At 38.8% G+C, this 27,430-nt stretch overlaps 1 protein-coding gene across 1 annotated transcript; it reads left to right on the forward strand.

Annotated features, from left to right (window-relative positions):
• Window positions 1-17,368: 17,368 nt before the first annotated feature.
• gsc (goosecoid) lies at window positions 17,369-19,413 on the forward strand. The gene is made up of 3 exons (XM_085343410.1): window positions 17,369-17,684; window positions 18,415-18,674; window positions 19,264-19,413. Exons 1-3 carry the CDS (start codon window positions 17,369-17,371, stop codon window positions 19,411-19,413), a joined length of 726 nt encoding a protein of 241 aa, XP_085199536.1.
• Window positions 19,414-27,430: the final 8,017 nt, after the last annotated feature.

A 27,430-nucleotide genomic window follows, 5' to 3' on the forward strand; every position in this document is an offset into this window, starting at 1 on the left:
CACAGCAGGAAGTGGACAGTGCAAAAGTTATGACGCAAAAATTAGAATACAATAAGAATAAATACAGTACACAGCTGTACAGAATAGAATAAAATAATATACTATATACTATATACTGGCTGTATACACCTGGTTTATATCCAGTGCCAGAAAATCTCCTGACATTTTATGTTTGTGGTTATCAATTTGAAAAAAAAAAAAGCCCCCCAAAATACTGAACTCAGAAAAAAAGCAAAATAAAAATAGCAGCTTTTTCTTTAAAAAAAGAAAGAAAGAAAAAGAAGTATATACCTTCCAGCCCAAAACCACATATATTTCCCTTCCCTTCCTTTTCGATCATTCCAGTCATTCCAAGCTCTTTCTAAATCCACACAGGAAGCTCGTCAGCGCTGGGAAGACATCTAGATCAGTGAGGTTTAGACTCTCATGGCGGCACTGGTAAGACCACCCGTAAGGATCAGATAAGTATATGTGGCAAGCCTGGCCTAACTCAGGATGGCATTTGGAATTACACTGATGTTAAAGTACCACCCCACCCCCCAAACATTCCCCACTACATAACCACACTGTTCCCTTGTAACAGATTTCAGCAGTTTTTTTGCTCCCCTCTAGGCTTGTTTATTATTGTTCGAAATGACAGAGTGCAGAGTTTAAGGTGGAGGAGCAGGGCTGATGGTGGTGGTATCAGTGTGAGCCTGCTTTGAATTATCCTTACCTATAAGAATTAAGTGTTATGCCAAGAATTGGAAGAAGAGAAAATTGAGGCTACCTGAGGTCTTTGCAAGTACAGATATACTTGAAACCAATAACTGTCAAAGATAGATGGCAACTGTCAGTTCACACTCAAGGCGCTGAGTTTTAGGCCTGCAGCTCAGCAGGTTTATGGGGTTTTAAAAGCCACATATTCTGACTGTGCCATCTGTCTGCTCATCTAACTGTCCTCAATCTGATGGGCAATTTGCTACCCACGATTCTCCCACATGCCACCTACACAGAAACACAATGTGTAGAATTACTTTTTCCCCTTCTTGCCCTCAGTTTGAGCAGCTGTCAAAGACTCATAGTCTTCATGAATTCTCATCTTTTCTCTAATTTTGTCACAATTAACACTTCAGTGATGATTTACATCTCACATAACCACGCACTTTGGTAAACGCTGACTGGACTACAGTACATAATGCTTTTCTACTCATAATGAGAATACAAATTTATACTACCAGTCACTATTCCCATCTATTCCCACAGAGCATTTGATTGTATGCATTTAAACATAACTTTGGGTGTCATACTTGATAATACTCTTTCATTCCAGTCTCACATTAATTACATAACCCGGTCTACTTACTTCCATTTACGTAATATTAACCGACTCCGTCCCTTCCTTACTCCCCATGCTGCTGCCATCCTTGTCCATAGTCTTATTACATCCCATATTGATTACTGTAATTCCCTCCTATTTGGTCTCCCTAAAAGGTCCCTTCATAAACTCCAACTTCTTCAAAATTCTCCAGCTCGGGTCATAACATGAACTCCGTTAAGTGCTCATATTACCCCAGTTCTTCAGCAGCTTCACTGGTTGCCCATAGAAGCCAGGATAAATTTTAAAATCTTACTTCTTACATACAAGTGTATCCATAAATCTGCTCCTTCATATTTGTGTGACCTGCTCCATATCACCACTGTTTCCCGCCCTCTCAGATCATCATCTACTATTCATGTTACTGTTCCATCCTCACACCTTATTACTGTGGGGAACAGAGCTTTCAGTCGCTCTGCTCCCCGGCTCTGGAACTCTCCACCTGTTTAAACTGGCTTATTCGCTTTAATGCTGATTTTATCTGTTGTCACGCTCTGTTTTGTAATTTTAACTTATTTTATGTATTTTATGACTACTTTTCCTTTTATTAATTGTGTTTTTTGTAAGGTGACCTTGGGTTTCTGAAAGGCGCCCTCAAATAAAATGTATTATTATTATTATTATTATTATTATTATTATTATTATTATTATTATTATTATTATTATTATTATAACTATATTATTCACAGACACACACCTTATTTAACCAAATGATTTAATTTGAATATTTGCAATACTGACAGCAAAAATATAGGGTAAATTTATAGGGTAAAACATACTAATGAGATGCATTTGGTGAAACAGGACTTTTCCTGTTAGGAAACCATCCAGAATATATCAGGTTTTGATCATTCTCTTCTTTAAGTTGAGATGATCTTTTGGGTTTTTAGAGCAAAACATGTTTCATCACTCTCCTGTATTAAATGTTTCCTAGATTAATAAGGCACAGGAAGCAACATGAATCCCATGTTTTAAGAAAAAAGGTATGTATTTTTTAAAATAAAAAATTAATATAAAAGACTCAGGAAAAAAGCCTAGACTAAAAGTAAAATACTCCAAACTAAATAATAGCAATTCAACTGTCTGAGATGCTAGTTAGTAAGTTAAATAGCTTTGCCACGCCCCTTCTTTCACGTATCATATGGGGGGAGGAGGGTCTGTTTCAGACAGCATTAAATTGCACTATATTGCACTACTATTTTACACCATAATTGACCACGTTTGAGCAGGTGGCAAAAAATGCACTTTAAAAGCTATGTTTCCACAACAGCAGCATCCCCCAAGATGCAAAACCTTTAGAGGATCTTATTGTGTTTTTAACACAGGAATCAGGATATGTTTGTGGATGGATTGACTTTAGTCTATTTTAGTCTAGTTTGTTGTAAGCCTGGTTTGTTGTTTATGGCTCTGTCTTTTCTCTTGTCTCTTTCCCCTCAGCCCCCAGCTGGACCCCCTGAACCTGGTCCTGTTGTAGGTCTCTTACTGTTAAGAAAATTCTTCTTCCCCACCATCATGAAATGCTATGTTATCGCTGGTGCTTGGTGCTAATTAAATAAAATTACACTAAAGTATTTTAGCTCATGGCAATTTTCCACAATAATTAATATAATTCCATTATATAATCAGTTTAATCACTTTAGGTCCATCATTTGGGAAATTGCACTTTCCCAGGACAAAAAGTGGGAAACATGGCTTAGTGGTGAGACTGGGTGGCACACCATTATTTCCAAAATACAAAATGGTAAATGGCCTGCATTTGTATAGCGCTTTTCTAGTCCATAGGACCCCAAAGCGCTTTACACTACATTCAGTCATTCACCCATTCACACACACTGGTGATGGCAGCTACATTGTAGCCACAGCTGCCCTGGGGCGCACTGACAGAGGCGAGGCTGCCGGACACAGGCGCCACCGGGCCCTCTGACCACCACCAGTAGGCAAACATGGGGTTAGTATCTTGCCCAAGGATATTTGACATGCAGCCAGGAGGCAGCCTGGGATCGAACCACCGACCTTCTGATTAGTGGCTGACCTGCTCTGCCACCTGAGCTACAGCCACCAAAAATGTAGCACATTACACAGACTCACACAGACACACACACGTTTTCATATCTTAGAGAGGTAATCTAGTTGACATAATGCTTTCCCTAGCTGCTTACCCTAACAATCAAAAATGAATGCCTAATCCTAACCCTCAGCCTAAACCTAACCATAACCTAACTGTAACCATGGCACCCAAACCACATTTTGAGGCATTTTGTCCCAGTGAATGACTGTTGGTCCCCATAAGTATAGTAGCATGCCAATTTTCTGTCCTCACAAAGATGTCTAAACATGTACACACTAATGTTTTCTGTTCTGCAGCCTTCTCTGTTGTAAGTAATTACAGGCTGCTAATAAGTCCATTCTAACTGACATGGGATTAGGTGATGCCATGGGGTTTAAGTCAGTTGGCTTATCTAAGTGTTTTTCAGTAATTCCTCAGGAGATGCCGTTTGTATTTGTATTGACATGTGACCTACTTGGTACATCTGTCTGTAAAACAATGGTTCATTCCGATTGTACACAGAAACCCAAAATCAAAGAATGCTATGTTTAGTAAAATTATTTTTTTGAAAAATTCAGTTTGAGTGAAAGAGCAAAAAAGCAGTCTTATTAATCCCAAATGTTTTAAGAACCACTTAACTTTAAGTCTTTGAAAGAATCAAAGTGCAACTTGATATGGACTATAGCAACAACTGAATTTTTAGAATATCATTGCTCAGCAGCAGAAAGCAGCCCACATCTCTTTAGCAACATGAGGGAACTTTATCCCAGAGTTCTCGCTACACTGCGCCTGGGCAGAATGGTTCAGTTTCACTGCTGATTTAATAGAAATAAAACAAGATGGATTTGGGGATATTTCATTAATCTCCTGTCTCTTTCTTTGCAGAGGAAATTAAGGCAAATAAAGTTCAAACATACCTTGTTACCTCGTCTCTCCTCTCTCAGGCTGAACCATGCCAGGAGCTATTTTCGCTTTCTCTTTGGAAAATCAAGACCCAATTAGCTGGCCAAATTCCTGGCTAATCCCTCTGACTGGGTGGATGTGTATTCTGCTGCAGGTGTAAACAGAAGTAGAAGGGTTAAACTACCAGAGATTTATGCGCAGGCCTTCCCTTTAACACGCTCAAAAGCAGGAATGTCAAACATTCTGAGTGTTTTCTTTCTTTAAATCCAACTGCAAACTAAATCAGGGCATTCAATGTTCAGGCATAATACACTCCATAGGTTTGTCTTGTGAGACACACTTACTAACATGGCATTTGCGCTTTACTTTTCTGGTTTGATGAAGTTCATCCAGCCTATCAAAAAGATGCTATTTTACCAAAATTAACCACTGTAGCTATTTCTGGGATTAATGGGGGTGACTACAGCTCAAGAGGTAGAACAAGTCATCTAATCAGAGGGTTAGTGGTTCAATCCTTGGTTACGCCAGTCGGCATGCCAAAGATACTAATTCCAAGTTGCTCTCCGATGCATCCATCGCAGTGTGATTGTTAGATACTAAGCACTTAAAGAAAAAGAGCATAGAAAAACGTGCTAGTGTGAAAGCACTTTACGCACTGTGCAAAGTACTCAGTTGAAGTAAAAAAGCGCTGTATAAGAACCAGTCCATTTACCAAATGCATGTTACAAGCATCTGCATCTATTTTTAAGATTGCCCTTTGAATATTTTCCTGTAATATTCCCATTTTAATAATGTGATTTCACCTCAGATTTACACAGAGAAGAGCTCAGTTTCAAACTAATGTAGTTTTCATGTCCAAGATCGTTATTGTTGAGGAGACCAGCATTTTGCAGTAGAAGTGTCCAAATACAGGCAGCCACTAGACACTGGGAGCACTGCGCATTTGTCCCCAGGGTCAGACTGTGAGGCGGAGTCTAATGTAACAAAATCTTTGAGATCTGGCAAATTTTGAAATCAGGTGTTGCTTTTGAACTTTGTAATCACATTTTATCTGTTTTTTGCAAACACAAATTCCACAGAGCACCTTTAACCTCCTCAGACCCGAACTCTTTCATGGCATGCATTTTTAATTTTTCTTTGCTGTTTGGGCTGATTGGGACCTGATGAATGTAAAAACAAAGAATTAAGTGATTTTTTTTTTTTTACCTGATTTTTGTTTCTGAGAAAAATGAGATCCACATATGAGGACATTTGCTTTAAATTCCGATAGAACAGTGGCAGTATAATGTCCTCGTAAGTGGATATCAAGGATTCAAGGATTCAAGGAGCTTTATTGTCATTTGCATCACATGTTAACATGAGATGGAACGCAGTTATGTACACACATTGTCCCGGAGTTATAAAAAAACAAAATAATGAAGAAACACTTTTTATTTTTTTATTTTTTTTTGTATAAAGTAATAAATAAATAGTTGGGTTTAGTTTTGTGGAGTATGGGTATAGAGTGTAGGTATAAATGTAGGTGTAAATAAATACTTTAGCAGCAAAGGGCATGTTGACCAGCATTGATAAAGTGACAGTGTCAGTAAGTGTCAGTAGTGATTAAGGTGCTACAATAGCAGTTCTTCTCCATTTATGTATTCAGAAAGTCTCACAGCTTCAGGAATGAAGCTGTTTCTCAGTCCGGTGGTTTGCCATTTGATGATCAGGCCGTTGTAGAGCAAAATTTAGTATTTTGGTCTAGACAACCCTAAAATGTGATGTTCATATATGTGGACGCTAGGTCCTAGGAGGTTAAAAATAGCAGTAGTTAGAGGAGCTCTATGTAACACATTTCGATTTTTATAATAAGGTTCATATTCAAGGTGTAGCAAAGTTACAACTGCCTAGCATGTTGGCTATTTCTGTGGACAACAAATGGTACTCATACATCTTTGCTTTTGGCATTATATGGTTACACACTGGCCAAAATCAACGATTCTTGAGTTTATACCGTTTTAATTGACTTAATTTCAGTTCAGACATTTTAAATATAGAACCTATTCACAACAGCAGTCACCTCAAAATGCTTAACATTGTAAGGTACTATGATATTAGAGAGAAAAACCCGAACAACCAGATAAGCTGCACTTAATGACAATGGGAAGGAAGAACCCCCTTTAAGCTGCAACTTGTAATTGCTAGTTTGTAAGGGAACACTGTTGGAACACTTTATTTTATTTATTTATTTTTTAGGTCTTGTCTATCCTGTTACCTATTTAATATTACCTTATTGTTAGGGCTGTTTTTTGTTGTGCATCTGCACTTTATTGTTGTCAATGTCTACGCATGGGACAGTGTGAAACGTAATTTCAATTCCTTTGTATGGCAAGTACATTTGAAGAAATTGACAAATAAAGTTTTCTATTCTATTCTAAAAGACAAATTAATTGACAAAATGGACAACAAAGTTATGAGATCAGCTTTGATATTTTCAGTGAATAAGCTGACTCCAAACAATATTTCGATGTGCGTTAAAGCAGGTAATCATCCATGTAAAAAGGCATGCATCAGGCAAAAGAAACACCGCTTGAATGACTTGTCCCCAAGCTATATCATTCATTAGTTTGTTAGTGGACTCCACTTCTAAGCTACAGTTAGCTAGTTTTTTCTGACACAGGAATTGCAAAGAGGCTTGGGACTTGAGCATGAGCAGCACATCCTTTGGATTTTCATGAAAAACACAAGACATCGTTCACGCTGAAACAGGTGTTAGAAAGAATCAAGAGAGTTGAGGAACAACTTGTATTTAAAGTTATGTCTGAAGCCATGCACAATAGCGATAGCATGTGAATATTTCATTGAGAACTGTATGAAGCACTCATTTATGATTTACAGGCATTACACATATCAAGTTTCCTTTGAGAAAACATTTGCAACACTGTGCTGCTTTTTCTCAGTTTAAATTTATCTGTATATCTTACAGGTTTTTCCCATAAATGCATATAAAAAAAACCCTATTACATTAAGCATAACATAACCCAGTGAATTGCTTCGAGGCTATCTTCTTATTGAATTACAAACCTGCAATAGAAATCTGCAGCAGTTGTGTGCCAAGAACAATATACTGGGAGGGGTATATCTTAAGAGAGTGCAGTTTAAGGTTGAGTAAAAGTTTTAAAGCATTACCAGGCATTGTTTATTGCAACAGATATGCTTGCTGTAATGAAATGTTATGTTGATTTTAGGCATGAAGTGTTTTAAACAGGGGAGACATAGCAGTGAATTCCATCCATCAGACACAGACTCCACCACTTGCTAATAAGATCTGTTAAATGCCCATATTCCCGTTACAGTACATGAATATCTGCAGAGAACTGTATCTTTTGTGTGTTTTCTCTTCCTAAAACAACATTTGTCTACATATTTAAAATGCATTATTATAGTGGTTATTGGAATTATTCCCAAAACCAAGTTAGTAATTGAATTTTACACAGATTTCTGCAGTGAAAGCCTCTTTTCCTCCCTAAGACTGTGCTTGGAAAGGAAGTTAGGAAATATGGAAATTGACCTTGTAAACTCCTGGGAGACAGAGTACAGATTTCAAGCACTGCAGGGCAAGGCTCTGACAGTTTTCAGCTGCATGGGAATGTTAATATGTATTTCCAGGATTATTGAATTATGTGTATGACAAACATCTCAAGGAACATGCAGCATTAGCTTCGGGTTTATGAGGCTGGTCATCTCCACGCTCCAGTTACCCCTAATGATGGTAATTATGACATAGCTTAACTATAATACTGGATTGATTCTCAGGCTCCTGAATAACCCTTCATGCTGGCAGGCAGCACCAACCCAAGCCCCTCCTTAGCTGCCCAACAAAGGCTACGTTGAGGCTGGTAAACACTTTGTGGTCCTTGAAGCGGGCTGGCAACCTGTGTGAGCGTTTTTGACCAAGGTTAATACTCTAGCCATATAAAGATGGGATTAAGGCCCAGGCTTACACAGTGACTAAGAAAATTGAAAGTTTTGAGGGAAATATGTGGCTAATTCCATTCTGTCATCAGTGGATATTAAAGACTTTTAGCTGCTGTGTCAAATTATTTGTAAATCACAATAGTGGCCCTGTTTTAAATCAGATTTAATTTCCAGGGGCAACTAGACCTGGAAGTATAAGGAGGGTATCATTTCATATCAGTTCCTCGGCAGACCTCGAGGTTTTAAAGGGAGTTACATCAATTTGTTGATAATAATATTCTTTTTTTTCTGCTACCTGACTTAGTTCATTTGCTGAAACATTGCGCTATGGTTTTCACCCATTTTCCGTGTCTTAAGGAAAATATGCAAGCTTTGCCAAGCAGCCATGGAAAAGAACAAAAACAAATTACAATGTGTCCAAAAATGAATCCAAACGTGTACCAGATTTTTTCCTGCTGCAATGTGGAACCTGGCTGTTAAGCACCTGTACCGGATTAATGGGCGACCTCTATCGCACAACACGGTTAAGCTTTTAGATTGAGTTACACATAGGGGTGGGACCCAGGCAGGCCAGGTGCTGGCTGGGGAAAAAACATCCCAGATCTCAACAGTCTTGTTCTGTTTTAGAGCTGCTGTGTGCTCCCCTTTCCCTGCTGTTCTACGTCTTGCTAGTACGCCATCACACTTGATATTTATCTGAAAGTAGAAGAGGAAGCTCTGTGAAGCACCAAGAAAGGGATGCTAGATTCTCAAGGCCAGTCCTAAACTCAACTGCACCTCTGCGAGCATTTACTAAATAAAATGCTGACTTTTACCGACACATTCATATTATCAGGCAGTGAGCAGTTATTTGACTCAGTATCAGTTATTCATTAAACAAAGAAGTAACTTGATTTTTTTATTTATTTTTTTGTTACCCGGCAGCCAAGGTGCTTTAATGTGCTGCTTCATTCACTGTTTTTGTGCTTTAAACTTACAGGACCAAGAAGTGACCAAGGAGTTTGTCACGAAAAGTTGTGCTTTAAAATCCATCACAGACATTTTACTTTTAGAGAGAACATGAGACAGCTTAGTTCACCGGCTGACTGGAGACAGATTGTGGCTGGTTAGCATTCACTAAGCAACTGATGAATGAAATGTAGGATAAAGAGAGGTGGAGCCTTAAACTGAATCCACATCCTGCAATTAGTAGACGAGTGAATGTTACTGTCTTAAAACAGGGCTGGTTGACAGCAGCCTATACCTTTAGTATAGAGTCTTGAATAAAATAATAGATGTTCATTTGGTGAAGTTACATCTCTGTACTTCCTAATTCAAACTCAACATGTTACTGAAGTATGTGAGCTCGTTCTTTGTCTCAGATTACCTGACTGATGTGCACGTGAAAATGCAAATAACAGTGAATGGCCTTTAACTTGCCTGTACTTTGTAATTATAGTAATAAAATACTTGTGGTGTGTACTTGCATCAATTTTAAGAATAGTGCAGGTAATATTACAGAGAATTCAAAGCTAGCAGGTGGCTAATCCACACAAAGTATTTCCAGCAGGGAGCTGTGGCTCATGCTGCATCAGTTTACCTGATTCTCACAGAATTTTCTGTTGGTCATGTGTGAAGGTGCTTTCACAACTCAGAGCTGAGACTTTCACCCAGGATAGTGGGATTCAGCTGGTCTAATGGAACTATAACCTTACAATATAAAGCGCCAGTCGTTGTATTTGTGATATTAATAAAACTGAAGGGAACTGAACAATGGGGCAATCAATTTTCCATTTCAGGGCTGAGAGTTAGGCAGTTTTTTAACTTGGCTGAAAAGCTATTGCCACTTTTATCTGGGCACCATTGATTTTGTTCATAATGAAAGCTGTTTATTTATTATTATTATTTTAAAAATGACTAAATATTTTACTTTCCCCACGTTTTGCAGCTCAGGTCAGGTGCAGGTCCTAATTTCCAAAGCATAGTTGATATTAACCATTTCTTTTTGACTTTCCAATAAGCACAGATCTTAGGCCAGTAATCTGTGATACAATTGATTACAAGCAACCCTGGATGCTTTCAATGACTGGGCCGTTTACCAGGGCTACTGGATGCAGAAACACATGGTGAAATGCAGCTGCCTCAGAGCTGCTTCATGTCAACATGTCACCTCAGTCCTGTTTCATTTGGTCTCCATATCTCTGATAATCACTCGTCTGAAAATACTGCCTTTATGAATGAGAGTGTGTGATCAGTTTTTATTTTCCTGCTTTTTATGTTGTGGCTTAAAAATGTTGAGATTAGTTTAAAACAATCAGTGTATTAATTACAGGCAGTCGACAAATCAAAAATGAGACCTGAACACTTGACCTTTGCACTTTGATGGACTGGTTCCTTTTAGTCTCTTTAGAAGGAAGGGGCACTGCAACTCAGGACAAAGTGATGAAACACTTTTATCCAGGTGGTACTAACAGGGGTTTGGATAAAGGGAGGGCTGGGTGTTGCAAACTCTTATTAGAATAAAACTTATTTAAAACTGTGACCAGACTCCTTCACTGTGACTGCCATATTGTTCTGGGTTATGCTATATTTCCTGATGTCTGTTTAGATTTTTGGGGGAATTTATATCTTTGATGTTTTAATCTTCTGATTAGCCATGGCCACCTTATGACTGCTCACCCACCTACCCACCCTCCTAATGTGAGCCCACAATCACAGTCCCTCCATGCATAGGGAATATGGGCTCACTGATTGTGTATAAAATGCTGTGAATCACAAACCATGGCCTTCGCAGAAATCAGATCTACCCCTAATTGAACACATATGAGAGATTCTGGACCAACATGCTAGAGAGAGCTCTAAGCATGTTCATTTTCAGAAGAAAATGTTGTTTTTCCTTTAAATTGTCACCCATCTGTCCCTTTATGCAAATGTACAAACAAATATACAAAGGATGTTGTAACATTGTATCCTTTGCATATATATATATATATATATATATATATATATATATATATATATATATATATATATATATATATATATATATATATATATATATATTGTGTTCGGCAAATCTTTATAAAACTGCACACAACATATGATCATAGGAGGAAACCTGTGGATTACAGAAAAGCGTCATGAAGTGAAATGCATATTGTAATGTCAGATGTGATAGAAGTGTAGGTGACATTTTCCAAACATTGCCATGACAATTCCTTGTGGAACACTGGAAGACATCTGAAACTACTTTGCCGTGCTGTGTTAAGACAGGCCTGAGGTTTAAATTCTAGTGTGTTCAATCCATCCTGGCTGCATCTCTTCTGGCTTGTTTTGATAGAATAATTCTAGGTTCCATTATGTTCCTGCCACAGCCTGTAGAGCTGATTTGAATTTCTTATAATTCCAAAGTGTGTTAAGTAGCACCTCTTTGAAAAGAGGGGGGAGTCGGAGCGCATGTTTCAGACCTTCTAATGTGCAAATGTGTTTCTGATTCCTGACACGACACAAAGTCAGATGGCAGTGTGTGTGTGTAAGTGTGTGTTTTCTTGATCCCTCCATATGACTGGCTGCCTGTAATCAGTAATTACCGGGATTGGTTGATGGATTCTAGTTATAATGAATGATTGATGACTGCTGAAAGAGAGCGGCCAGGCCATTTCTGTCCTCTGACAGCATGACGTTAGCACTGAATTGAAACCATTTAAGTAGAAAATGACTGGACACAAGCGAGGGCTCAATAGCAGGTACCATGTTACCATTTTGGAAATAGACATGTTTGCATTCACCCTGTCTTTGAATACTGTGTATATTCATGTGCATCTAAAACCTGAGCTCTTGCCGCTGCCAACTGTTCACAAGTGTTCATAGGAAAATCAATCCAAGCCCGAGATGAACTTAAATGCTATAAAAGTGTCTTTCACTCAAACAAACAAAAAACAAAACAAAACACTAATTTGTTTGTTTTCACCTCTAACACATGCTAAAAAATGACTAGAAAAACAAGTTAAACATTTAAATTTCCACTGTGTGGACATCTTTAATGGGAGTACTTTTTATACCGTACCTCTTGTTTTTATATCTGTGGTGAGTATTTTCAGGCACACTGACCCCACAACACAATTGAGAGTGGCTTTCCTGAAATTTGTACATTCAAGTGGTAAAGGCCAGAGTCTGTCCAGATATTTATAAGTTATGCTAACACTTCATAAAACAGCTGTGACCAGGCCTGTGAATGTGACAGCAAAGCACCTCCTTTTGCAAGCTTGCCACCACACAACTCAAGTGTGTTACTGTCTGCACCCCAAATAGTGTTTAATGTTTAACTACAGTGTAATTAGGGAGGTTGGGCTACTCTGTGATATAGCCTACAAGAGTGATGAGTAATTACAGTCTAGGAAGGGGAGATACAGCCCACTCCTGTTTCATTATAATTTAAGAAAGGAAAATATTATTGTTTTCCTATAAAAGATCTTGAAGGTATTTGTTACTACTTAAAATAACTAATTACAACGAAATTTATGTCTATATGCTTTTAAAATACTCCAAAGATACTCACTGCTTACTCTCCTTTCCTTTAAAAACTTTTTGAATCTATTTACTCCGCACTGAAAATAACACCATGCATTCAGAAACATGACATAAATGTTTAGAAATTACACCAGGCTGAATAATGAAGGGCTAACTCTGCTTTTACAAATCTAAGTCATCATACTGTCACACTACCACTAGGAGTCACCACAGTCAGGCATTTTAAAACCCATGCAGATGGACTTAACCCTGGCTGTATTTTTAATCGTTATCATACACTGTATTAAAATTTCCATCATATTTATCTATGAATCATTTTGGGTTTTTTTAGATTGAATTATGTACTCATCACACTTTTTATACGTGATAGTGTATCACACATGGTTAGGTTAGGTTGTGCATAATTATTAATGTGAGACTAAATGATGGTCTGTTAGCCTTGCAATGACAGCTGATCTGTTCACTGTGCATCCCGCTGCTCTTTGCCCAGTGACAGCTGGGATAAGTGGACGGATGAATGGATGGATTTGGCTGGGATGTAAATGACATGGTATTTTGTCTGAGCAGTTTTGTATAAAACTCTGCATGCACTGCACTCTTTGCACTGCAGGGTTGTTGGGATCCATTTAATGGTTTCAACTCATATTTGTGACGTTGTTTGACAAATTTTTTTACATGATTTCAATTTATGCAACACAAAGCAAAAAGTGAATTACAGATTTGTCTGGAGACTGGATTGTCGGGAAGCATCATTCATCACTTTTTTTTTCTAGTAGGCCGGCTTTTTGTGAAAGGATTATTGTGTGTGCAACTTACTTGAAGCTCATGTGCGAAGAAAATGAGTGCTGAACAAAATGACATTTTGTGATTCGCGTCCTTTCATGTGTGAGGCAGATATTAAATTTGTGGTCAGGTTACGGGCACTTTGTGGTTTGCTTTGAGCAAAAGATGGTTTGCATCGGGTGGTGGTGGGAATGATGAACGGAGGAAGGGTGGGCTGCCTCCTTGAACCTAGCAAGTGGTTCTTAGAAACACATGGGTCCCATAGTGGATCCCTGATCCAACAAAAGGAACCAGACTCTACATGACAGATCTGACATGTACATATGTAACTATGTGTGTGTGTGTGTGTGTGTGTGTGTGTGTGTGTGTGTGTGTGTGTGTGTGTGTGTGTGTGTGTGTGTGTGTCTGTGAGTTGATGAATTTGAAGGTCTGTTAATCTAGTTTTCAGTTTCCTTTCAAATAAAATGCAAGTAAATTCAATCACACACACACACACACACACACACACACACACACACACACACACACACACACACACACACACACACACACACATTCCATAATATTCATTTGTTAATGCTGGTACTATGTGTGTTTTTTAGGTTTGTTTATGCATTTTCCTTTGAATTCACATCACTTATGCAATGCTGTTTACAGTAATTTTTCATTTTATGATTTATACAGTTATGGTAGAGTAACGGTATATACAGTGCAATGACAGTAATATACACTGATATGCCACAAGAACTGAACACTGATGACCTTGTTATTACACTACAGTGGGTTTCTTACCTTCATGTGGCTACTTTAACACACACCACACCCAAAAACGCTGTTTGAAACCACACAAATTGTTGCTGACCAAGTGGTTTCCTTAACCAGGACAAAAACAACACATGGACAGTTTGAGGAATGCAATAAACGGCTGAAGCTGACCCATCCTCCAAACTTCCTCTATCTATCTATCTATCTATCTATCTATCTATCTATCTATCTATCTATCTATCTATCTATCTATCTATCTATCTATCTATCTATCTATCTATCTATCTATCTATCTATCTATCTATCTGATAATGTAATTATTCAGCCTTACCATATATTTATCACCTCTTGGAGGGAAGCATTAACAAGTTTGTCTGTTTTTATTTACCCTGTTTAAGCAGGTTTTAAAGATCAGGGCTCTGATATATAAAAGATGCATCTGCTATTGCAGCTTTGTGAGTCTTCTTCAGCTTCCATCTGCAGCCTGATTGACGCTTCTATTCACCTGTAAGTGCTGCCTTCACGGTGCTTTTCAACGGCTTTTAATTTCAAATGGACATTTCGTTTTGTGGCAATCCCTTTTGACTCGTTGCTTTCACTGCCACTTGGAAGTAGAAATATAGAAAGAAATGTGAAAATAATAACAGCACATGGTCCTGTTTTGCTCTCTCTCCCGGTCTCCTCTGAGCTAGAATCAAAGTGTGACTGTATTACAGAAAAGGCTTTCAGCCGCGGGAGCGTGTTTCCAGACCCAAAAAAGTCACACTGATTTCCCACTACACACAAAATCAAAATGTGTCACAATCAAATCAATCAATATCCACTTGAATTTTTTTCATCTGGAATGTAAATAAGTAATGCATTTTATGTATTTTTTAAAAACGAAAAAAAATTATCTTTTGCTTCTTATACTGTATATATGTAATAACCACAGTCATACCAAAGGCCTGACACTGCACACTGCTCGTGTACGCATGATAAAGAACAGAGTAAGTTTAGTCTTTGTCCTGTGAACATCCCCGTGTCCACATCGGCTCCTATCTAAGGTTCGCTTTGTTTTGGTTACATGGCTGATAGATTTCAGATCAAGTGTCATACTTCGAATTTCCCATGCACGCATGCTGCAGCGGGATGAAACGGAAGTAAAAGCTTTGAAAGAGCTTCATTCTGGATAAAAGGCGCATTTTTTTTTATAACATAAGATGCAGTTTTGGGGTTGTTGGCTCAGAGTGCTGCCGTGCACTTATCTGTAAAACAGCGTCCTCAGAGCAGCAGGTTGTAGTTTAAAGGTCAGGCTGCGGCTGAACGGCAGGAGTCAGCCTAGCCTCGCCGGCACAAGCCTACTGAGGGCTGGCAGCAGCGCGCTTAGCTTTCACGATTTTTGCAAAACTGTCAAAGCAAAGAAGAGAGACACACACGGCCCCGGAAAAGCGCCCAAACACAACGTGACAAAAGAAAGGAAAATGCATCTGTGATCACAAACAGTGTCTAAAATGACGCTGAAGGACCAACGCATTTTATTTGCCTTTTTCTACTCTTCACGCGACTTGTTTTTACCTTACAGAAAAGCCATCGTGCTTATCCCAGTGTTACTGTACAGAGGTTTCAACGGAATATCTCTTTCAGGGAAATTTCGTAGTAGAAGGTTAGAGATAATAAATCAATCGTCTTAAATTCAATTGCTCTAAAATTAAGAAAAGAAAAGAAAAAAGAAAGAAAGATTTTTTTATTTCACCCGATATTTCAAACAATTGCAAAAATGTTAAAAATAAACGTTTCTTTAAAAAAAAAAGGTGCAGTGTCTTCGTTTTCCGAAACAGGCTGACATGTACAGGGGTATTTCATCCACATTTTTTAAAATGCTGTAAAAACAATTTGATGGATGGTCTGCAGGTAAGAGGAGTGTAAACTTAGAACAGAGCTTGTGTGTAAACTGTGCGGCCACACAGTGCTAATCACCTCCGTATCTTCACAGCTCAGGCTTATCTGGCCGCCTGACAGCAGCATGTGCGAACATCCTGCAGAGTGTTAAATGCAATCATCGTCCCATTAAGGTCTGAGCTGGAATCCACGTTCCACTGCAGCAGCCAGCGCCCGTTTCCCGACCGCTAAGTCTATGTTGATTAGCCATGTAAATACTTAATAAGTTCCCCTTTCCTTCACTGAATGGAAGCGATAATGGGCCGTTACCTTCGCCCGGTCAGGGGGAAAGAAAGACAACTATGGAGGAAAGCGCTGACTTCCTCCCCACGGAACAGCGAGGGTGGATAATGAGATGACCCCCAGCTTTAATACAGCGTGTTTCAGGGTGACATTTTCATTTAGTCATGCAGGAAGGCAGAGGAGGTAACAGGTAAAGCCCCGGTCACACTTTCACCGCACTCATGCTCACAGATTGTTAATCTAATGGTTTCTTTGTTGTTAAGTAGTCCTAAATGGGCCATTAGTGATAGATATTAATGAGCAACAAAATAACCGTCATGTCTGCTCACTGCTCGAGCTTTAGCGACTTTCTTGCTTTGAGTCAGTAATGATGTCAGAGTGTCCAGAGTGATGGGCACAGCTCACGGAGACCGGTGCACTGGTTTTATGAGGACTTTGATCTGTGCTGAGGGGCACGTTGAAGCAGCCTGTAAACGCTGCTGTGATGTCCTGCACAAAGTCTCGCTGACACCGCGATAATCGGATTACTCTGTAGGAAGAGCCCCCGCGGCCCAGTGACACGTTTCTAAAAGTCTGCAAACACTCTGGATTATCTTAATTGAATTAATTCAATACACAGCTCCGTGGCGCGTTCACGCAGCAAGACGAGCGCAAGGAGACTTGTTGCTGTGACGTCAGCAGTGTATAAGAACAGCCCCGGACTCAGGCGGTTCCCCCAAACCTCCTGTCCGTATTCTCCAGCAGAGAGAGAGAGCACACACGAGTCCCGGAGCCGCGATGACGCAGTTGTAGCTTACGTTCTCCCGGAGCACGGAATCCCGTCAGTCCAGGACGCTCACAGCTGGTTCCCACTTTTCGGAGAGTTCCCGCCGCACACCGGTGTGATGCCCGCCGGGATGTTCAGCATCGACAGCATCCTGTCCGCGCGGCCGAGCTGTAAGGAGCCGCTGCTGCTCCACCGGAGCGGCCCGGTGGTGCTGTCCGCCGGCCTGACGGACTCTCTCTACACCGACTACAACGGACTGTATTCAGCCACGTGCGGGCCCGTGGCCCCCCCGGTGCAGCCCGTGAGCGGGAGCAGGATCGGATATAATGGCTACTACTACAGCCAGCTGCACGTCCAGGGCGCCGCGGCAGGGCCCCCGTGCTGCGGCTCCGTGCCCGGCCTCAGCCCGCAGCAGTGCCCCTGCATCCCCACAGGTAACACGGCCAGTCACAGAGTGTCACAGACTCAGCTAAGACCTACGCAGTGAAGGATCCGCCACGGGAACTTTTTTTTCCCCTCACACTCTGTATTTCTCAGAGAAAGCATCTGTGGAGCGAAGTAGCTTCCAAGCCAGAGGGCCCATCAGCCTCTAGGTCAACGCGCGTAATTCCACCGTGAAGTAATTATTCGTTATTAATACAAATTAATTACAATCATGCGTAATATTTCATCGCTTGCGAGCACTATCTTACAATTAAGATTCAGTGTAAACACGCCTGAAATACGCGTTTGTAAAATTATTTCAGACTCCATGCTGCATTTCAAAGCTTTGTAAAAACTCGCAAATGTTCACGTGTGAAGTCTTTTTGTGAGACATTACTGTCGCTGCTGTTTCGCAATCAGGACGAATATCACCGAGCTGTTCTGGATTCATACACAGGAAGCAGAAGCGCTCAGGCACGTGCGCGAGCTTAACTTTGAATACAGGAAAGACTGGAGCTGAGCTTTTCCATCGCTGGGATCTGTTTTGGTGTTTCCACACATTCTGTCATGCATAAAACAGCCTCTTCCACAGTTCATTTAATGTATTTTATTTTATATTTATTTTATTTTATTTGTTTTGTTTTGTAGTAAAAAACGGAGTGATTTTAATACGCCAAATAATTGAGTGTATATATAGGGTTTCCACCCAGCCATGATGTGTGCTGTCTGTCCGTCATGCAGGCTATGACAGCCCGGGCTCGGTGCTGATCTCTCCGGTGCCCCACCAGATGATGTCCTACATGAACATGAGCAGCCTGTCTCGGACCGAGCTGCAGCTCCTCAACCAGCTGCACTGCCGCAGGAAGCGAAGGCACCGCACCATCTTCACGGACGAGCAGCTCGAGGCTCTGGAGGGCCTCTTCCAAGAAACTAAGTATCCGGACGTCGGCACTCGCGAACAACTTGCCCGCAAGGTCCACCTCCGCGAGGAGAAGGTCGAGGTCAGCGCTTTTATTTTTAAAAGCTATCTTCTTTCAAAGCTTTCACTCCACTCATAAACACACTCACGTGCAGTGAGTTCTAAAACCCGGCTGACACGCGCTCACAATGTTATTATTATTATTGAATAATAATAATAATAATAATTAAAGTTTGCTCACCTTTATTATTATTATTATTATTATTATTATTATTATTATTATCTTTTTTGTTGCTTCAACAAAATTCACAAAAATCACTATGTTAGAGGTTGTATAATATTGAACAGAAATGTAATTTAATTCAATTTTATTAAATGTTTCTGTTTGCAACAGTTTATCTTCTGCCCTGATTCTGAAAACAAAGTCGATGCTTATCTACAATGTGCAGCAAGTAACACTGCTTCAAAGCAAAAACAAAACAATAACAACAACAACAACAACAACAACAACAAAACAATAATAATCATCATCATCATCATCATCACCATCGTGATAGTTATAATAATTCATTGAAAACAATAGATTAAGAATAAGGGGCTGAGCTGTGGCCGTGCTCAGCATCAGTCGCCACACAGACACGTTCAAAGTGTGCTCTCTCTCTGTCACGCAGGTGTGGTTCAAAAACAGACGTGCGAAGTGGAGGAGGCAGAAAAGGTCTTCATCGGAAGAATCAGAGAACTCTCAGAAATGGAACAAATCCACTAAAACGTCCGCGGAGAAACCCGAAGAGAGTAAGAGCGAGGTGGACTCGGACAGCTGATAACAGAGCGGACCTAACACGGCCTCATCGGCTTGTCCCGTGGAAATCGATGTGGACCCCGAGACATTGTGGTGGTGTGGTGTTGCCATGTTGCACAGTTGTATATATATCTACATTTTATTATTGACTGTGTTCATTATTTAAATTTAATTTAAGCTGCTTTTGTAACGTTCCACACACAGGGATGAGACGCCCTCTGAACTGACTGACATGTGTGAATATATCGTGATGTTCTCTATATGTGATATTTTCATGGATATTAAATGTTGTAATTCTATCATTATTATTACTGTTCTTTTGTCTTTGGCAAGAGAAACGTATAAAGGACAGATAAATGTGCGCTCATTTAAACAGTGTGCGCTTTCATTCTGCGCTCGGCGGCAGAACCACAGACTGAAAAGAGCTTGTAAACAGGCTGTGAAATATAGCGCGAAGAAAACGAACGTTCTGGGGTTTTTTGTTTTTAGCTTCCAAAACGTCAGGGAGAAAAGCTGCTGCAGGCCTCCACATATAAAAGCCTTTATGTGAAAGTAAATGAAATGAAAGATGATTTTATTGTTATCACATCTGAACTGTGGCTCTTTTATGTCCCGCTGACGATTTGGGGTTTGTTTAAAACATCTTTTGGGCAATGAGTTAAAAAAAAACAACCCCAGAACAGGACAGGTTAGAGAGGTCAGGTCGATCATTTTAAATGGAAACCGTGGAGAAAACAACCGCCAACAAACAACTGCAGCTATTTCCTTCATTTTTTTTAAAACTTGGTACGTTTATTATCATTGACAAACCAACAACAACAACAGTCCAGAAACGTTTGGCCCGCTCAGCAGATCTGGATCAAAGTGTCAGTGTAAGCTGAAACAGAGGAGCAAAGAGACACCGAGCAAAGAGAAGGTATGAACGCTATCTGCAGAGTGTTGAAGTCCCTCTCTCTCTCTCTCTCTCTCTCTCTCTCTCTCTCTCTCTCTCTCTCCATATACATTGTAGAAAAAATTATTATTATTATTTTATTTATTTATTTTTTACAGTGCCTTAACATTTGCGCTCTTTATGGCCTCCTCTCGATTATTTCCCCCAGTTAAAGGGCTCAGCTCACATTGAGCTCCTCATGTCGTTTAGAATGAGCAAACATGAGCAAATGCAGCTGCTGATAAACACAGCATCAAGGTCAGAAATGCCACATACGAGATAAAGGTCAATGTGATTATGAAATAGAGGGCAATGTGATTGCATCAATAAACTGATGCAGTAAACACACAGCTAAATACAATGATTCATTAAATATATCTACATAGAAATAAAAGTGGCCAGATAAACGAATGGAGTCCGGGCCTCCACGCTTTCGCAATAGCAACTTCATTTTTCGATACAAGTGGAAAAACAATCAAGCTCTAAAATCGGGTTCACCTTTCTCTTTTCAAACACGTGTGGGACATCCACTGTCTTTAAAGTCATAATTCCATATCAAAATGGACTTCTTCAACAAAACCCGCAACCTTTAGCCTTCTTTCTTTTTCTTTTCTTTTTTTTCCTACTCTTGTGTAAATCGTCCTCGGGGTTCTTCAGAAAGGCTATACAAATATGTTATTATTATTATTATTATTATTATTATTATTATTATTGTTGATAATAATAATAAAACAACAACAACAATAATAATAATAATAACAATAATGATAATAATAATAAAAATAATGATAACAACTGTGTTGCGCTGGCTATTGCTCTTTTCACATTTTTCAGCTGGAGGCAACAAAATTAAGTGACCCGGACACTCCAGTATGCTCACAGATGAAGTCTGGCAGGTTCTGCTGGTTCTGGTGTGCTGGTTTGGTTTGAGTCTATGATTCTGAGCGATCGTCTTTAGGTGTGGGTATCATTCACGACTCTTTCCTTGATGAAAATGAAACAGTTGGTCACATGTTCTCACCTTTACAGTAACCAGAGCAGCTCTCACACATGTGGCGGTGAGCTCGGAGTTCTGTTTCCATCTTCTGAAAGAATGTTGCCTGTCGCTTCAGAGCAAATTTCATCAGATGTGGACTATCTGTGCTGAGGAGTAGAAAGATACTGCGCTGGTTTTTCCTTTAGCTGGTTGCTCATTTGTATTGGAAAAAACAATCACGTGTAAACTGACACTTTTATATCAACTGTTAAATCTTACATGAATAAAAGTGTATTCACGAGTAGTTTAGCTTCTATATTTCTGAAAGTTTGTGTTTGTGTACAGCAATGGCGTTCTAAAAGCTATTAAAACTTTGAAATCCACACAGAAAAGACTGCTTGTGATTGCTGTTAGGTCATATTTATTAAAAAGAAAAATTCACACACTTTTTGTGTGTTTTGTGTTGTACCCTTTATTAAAGGGTTTGCGCATTTGTATGGGAAATTTCAAATTTGCTTTATTAAGTGTTCCTAATGAAAGGGTGTTACCCACCTCTTTAGCTGTTTACAGTAAAAGATAAATATTGTTATAAGCTGTTGTTTAAAATGCATTGTAAAAAGTAGTCTCCATGGCAAACTAGGGGTAAAGACTTCTGCTGCATGCAGGTTCTGTTGTAATATAAATGCTAGCACAGCAACGATGACGCATTAAGTTAGAGCAGATGAACCAGTCCTTAAGTACATTATTTCTTTCTTATGAATTCAGTTTTCATCAGAGCCCTGCAGACCTGCTGCCTGACCGTCACGCTGTATGCTGTCTGTATCCAGAGGTGAGTGTCTGTGGTGTTTTTTCATGAACACGATTGATTGCAGACTCAGCGATCAATCGATCGCTCTTGATTGATTGATCGATCAACCACCGATCAATCAATCATCTTTCTGACACCATTTTAAAGGAAAATTACTATTAAAACAAAGGTGTTTAATTCACTGAGGACTGAAGTACAGCTGATGTTGCACGAGTTGCTTTATTTAAACGCAGATATTGTTTTGAGGATTTTTACAGATGACACCTAATTATTTGTCATTAACATTCGCATACTTTCTCTAATTTGTGTTTTGTTCTGTTTGCTGTTCTGTCTTCTATTTTCCTCTCCATGCCTAACCAGTCGTAGCAGATGCCTCTCCTGGTTCTGTGAGAGGCCGTTTGCTCTAAAAGAGGAATTATTCTCGCACCACACTTTCACATCAAGCTAGTCTGGTTGTTGGGATTTTCTCTCTAATATTGTAGGATATCCATCATACAGTCTGGAGACTGGAGACAACTGTTAGAGTCAGCTGGTAAAAATAAAATGTAATTGAACTATATATCGACATTCAAACTGGGTAAGATTATTTAATTCCAATTTACATTAAATTAAATTGACACTTAACCTTTCCTTTAAAACTCCAAATACCTCTCAGCAGGTAAAAGACTGAACCGAGGATTCTTGCAGGAATAATGAAGTGTTATTTTACTTGCAGCCAAACTCTGCTGTAGTGCCAGCATAGATGGAGTCCTTCACCTGTGCAATAAACAGCTTTTATCCAAGCTATGGTTTTAACTACATATTTAAATTTAATTTATTATATTTCACTTAATCTCACTTTATTAGGTCCTACAACAGAGTGCAGAGTCACACTGTCCCTCTGTCATTTTGAGTCAATTTCTCCCCACTGACTTAATATTGTTTTTCAGCTTTTTGTATAGTGTTTTTTTAGCCACACGGTAAAGTCCTCGAGGCACTCAATCCTGTTTGTGCAGTTGTATTAGCTGGGACTATTTACTGAGTTAATGCTTGCCATGTGTTCTCATTTTAAAATATTACATGTCATCATTTTAAAATATTACATATCAAAGGGCACTCTGCCACTCATCCTGAAGCAGAGACATCAGCACATACATGTATCCTTATGCTCTGTCAGTGACCATAAGTGCTGCTTTTCTGGAGGCAGATGATATTGAAAGTCCAAAAAGAAATGTTCGATTTCACTGCAAAAATGATGGCTTTGTATTAAATGTCTTTTATTCCCCCAAATGTTTGTCTTTTCAAATAACATAAGAATTTATGTTTATATTTTTGTTATAATGCTCACTGTAACTTATTCTTGGTGCCTCTGAGAACTTCAGTCGCTAGTCTTATATTATGTCATTTTTGTCATAAACTAGGACCAAGTTTCAGTTTTCCAGCAAAGCAAACAAAAAAAACCACAACCACAACAAAAAAGCCCTTTAAATATAATAATTTAATAATATGTAAAAAAAAAAATGATTATATTATACTGAATTAGAATTTTGAAAATTAAAAAAAACATTATGTTAAAAAATGTAGTAAAAATATTGGCACAGTTAAAAATGACAAACAGATCATACGATAAATTATTTTACAATTATTTTGTTTTTATGCATTTATATAGTTATGAACTTGGAAGATTTGGGTTTAATGTTGCATTTTTGGTATAATTCATTTGCCAAAAAATGACAAAACAAAATAAATGAAGTTTAAGATGAATTTGACTGGGAGTATTAGAGCTATTTTTGCAGGTTTTAGACAGACATTAGCACAACAATTATGAAGTGAAAATCTGATATTGTGACAGCCCTAATCTAGACAGAAAAAGCAGTGAAGCTGTGAATCACTTCTTTTGACAACCAGGAGAGAAGCTGGAGTTCAAAGAAAGGAACACAGCTGGCATCAAGAGGAGCACAAACCCTCAAACTAATGAGTACACCACAACACAAACCACAATGTTCAGCTAAACAAGCACGTTGTAAATTAAGAAAGTACAATTTACAGTTATCAGATATCAATTTTTTACACTAATCAGAGCATGCCTAAACATGATGAGGAATGACATCAGGACAACACAAAGCCTGGTAATGTAGAACAACAAATATAGTTTGAAGTGCATGTTTTTGCTGCCCAGATCCCATCAGTCTATTATACAAAATCAGCTCTAAAAATCATTGTGTTTTCATGGTTATGTTTAGGAAAGTCACACACATGATCAGGGAAAATTATTGCTTAGTTAAAGATTGCAAATAAGTCAATTTCTTTTTAGTTTGACAGAGCATATTTACATTTTCAGTATTTATGCAAATCTTGGTCTAACCTTGACCATTCCGACATGCAAGGACACACAACACAAATCTTCATCGCTGCAGCTCGTGACCTCTACGGTGTCATTCCTGTACGAAACAAAAACATGTAACAATCGTATCTCTTTAGTGCATATAGCTCATATAATTGCCATTTTTATGAGTTCGGTCAGGTTTGGGTGGCAAGAAGGTTTCTGGTTTGAACCCCAGCTGAGGTCTTTCTGTGTGAGGTTTGCACGTGTCTGTGAGCCCAGGTGGTTTTTATTCCCCCCACTGTTCAAAGACAACATGTTAGGGTGGCTGCTGTTGAAATTTTTAGAGGATACAATTGTATACAATACTATAAGAATTTATGGTTACAAGTGCTTTGAGTTGTCAGTAGGACTTGAAAGCTCTACATAAATGCCATTCCATTAATCAGAATGAGAGTATAACGTGAAATTACCCAAACGCTGTCAGGAAGATGGTGTACAGAGAACCCTTTGTTCCCAATCTTAAAACCCTAGAACAAGGAACCATTAAGTTCAAAGAAAGTCATGAAATTAAGAAATCATGAAAATGTAAACATTTAAGGCAGCCTTTTAATGTTTTTAGATCAAACACCTTAACTTTTCTCTGTCTGTTTTTTTTTTTTTTTTTTTTTTAGATTTTTAAGTATTTTTATTACATACCACAACAACAGTTTGCTTATAATAATTTAGTTTTAGGTCAACTCAAACACGACTTTGTTTTTCACATCATTATCTTTTGTAGTCACTGAAAAGCAGTGCCTCACTGTAATCACAGTCCTTTCAGCAATCACTGTAAAATAACAATAGCATCTTAAATTAATTCACTCTTGGTAACACAGCCAGAAATTCACTTTAAAAAGCTTGGTATTTTACAAAGAGAGCATAAAACATTTTCTGTTTCATTAACTCAGAGAGAAAACATCGCAGAAATTCAAAGCTTTAAGTAAAAAAAATAATTTTATACCTGATGACCTGCCTCTTGCCCTATGACAATTGTGATTGTTTCCAGCACCCCAGTGACCCTGAACTGGGTAACTAGAAGAAGATGGATGGATGGGTAATTAGGTTTTCAGTGCCTAATCTAATTAATCACTTTGGGCATTTGTCTTTCCACCACTATAGAGTATAGCTTTTACTCGAGTAAATTTAAAAGAAATTAGAGAATTTTTTTTTAAATTCTCCATCTTTTTTTCCTAACATTATCCTAACTGTCCTAACTGTACATGAATTTATTATTTAAATTCATGTACAGACTTAAATGAAATGGATTACACTTAGTTATTTGCTGACAGAACAAATAAACAAGAATTTTCAAAGTTAGCATTAAACATTTTTCTGTTTTCCATTTAAAACAGAGAGCTATACATGGCTTTTCAATTATTAATAGTACAAAGTGGTGAAAAGTACCTTACATAGATTTTCTTGCCGATCTTGCTTTGATCAGTCTATCAACATTCATATGCCACACAGGCTCCCATCAAAGAAGAAATCACCTTGCTTTGTGGTGGCTGTACTCAGATCATGAGGAGAGTGACATAGAAGCAGGCTGCTAAAGAGACTTTTTAAAAAACAGATTAGAGCCTGGATCAGTTCAAGCTCCCTGAGACTTGGCACCCACACAAATAGTGAAAAACACCATCCCAATTAACTCCTTGTATGGACACCAGTGATTTATTAAGTACCTCTGTACAGAGCTCCAGTGAGATCCATGAGCCCACAGCTAGAGCCATTTATCTTTTTTTCAGCTGCAGTCATTTTCTGTTTCACAAATTTAATGCAACCAGTTAAAAAAAACAAAACATTTTCTTTCTTTGACCTTTTTTATACTGTTCCCAGCACTTGGAAAAACAAAGGTGGAGTCCAAGAAAAATTAGGTATTGAGTTAACTTTCAGAGTAGATAAATCTTTACTCCTTCTGCAAGCATTTTGGGGGGAAAAAAAGAAGTTGTTTTTCATTTTTTTGGATTCTGTGTAATTTTCTGTGGGTGAGCTGCACTTACGTAAGCCCAGCTGATGATGCTGAGGTCTGATTTATTTACTTTTTTCTAGTAAATACCACCACGTCTATAGTATCTGAGCCTGTGCGTGCGTGTGTGTTTGCACGTATACATACACATATGCATGCATACACATCTGCAGTCAGTCAGACACACGCACAAGTGTGTATGCATTGTGCGTGCGTGGATGTGTGTGTGTGTGCAGATGTCTCTGAATGACGCTGTTAGTGTTTGGGGGTCTGGAGAGTTTTAGCAGTCCTGGATTTGGCGGCTGGACTGACAGCTCTTGGGTGGATTCCCTGCTCTAAAGATAGACAGGGGTGTTGGCTGCTCTGTGGTCCACGTCCAGAAACATTTGAGAAAATGGCCTCCCTCATCATGGCAGGCTCAGCCAGTCATGAATGAAAGCTAAGACAAATAATGCATATTTTTACAAAATGTAAACTTCCTCCTGTATTATTACCATATATCACTGGGATGACGTGTGGTTTGAAGTTTGTTTTTGTTTTTGTCCATGACTATCTTTTTGGCCTCTGGATCTTTCTAGAGAGCCTGACTCTTGAGGCCAGATTAAAGTTGGTTGGATACATGGCTACACATAAAGGCATGTACAAATACACAGTGGAAAAAGTCATACCACAGCCATTTAAATACCCAACATGTGGCTGCTCTATGGAGTTGCCTTTTCACTGTCTTACCATCCCTGGTTTTGCTTCCACAGAGATTTGTTGGATTAAAAGCGTTTTCCTTTCATTAAATTTTTTGTGTTAGTTATTGGATTTACTGCAAAACCAATAATATTTCAGTTCAATTCAATGCAGTTGTATTTCTCTAGTGTCAAGTCACAACAACTCAAGTCAAGGCAGCTATCAGCTCAATATTTTCACCCTTATTTAGGCCATAGGTTACACAGTACTCAAATAAAACATGCTTTGGTCACAAATATTGTCTGCTGTTAATGCATAAACATGTCAGCATGTGTATGT

This window comes from Diplotaxodon limnothrissa, linkage group LG19, assembly GCF_057381915.1.
Source record: "Diplotaxodon limnothrissa isolate DT_005_m linkage group LG19, D_limnothrissa_male_GT1.1, whole genome shotgun sequence".
Taxonomy (NCBI): domain Eukaryota; kingdom Metazoa; phylum Chordata; class Actinopteri; order Cichliformes; family Cichlidae; genus Diplotaxodon; species Diplotaxodon limnothrissa.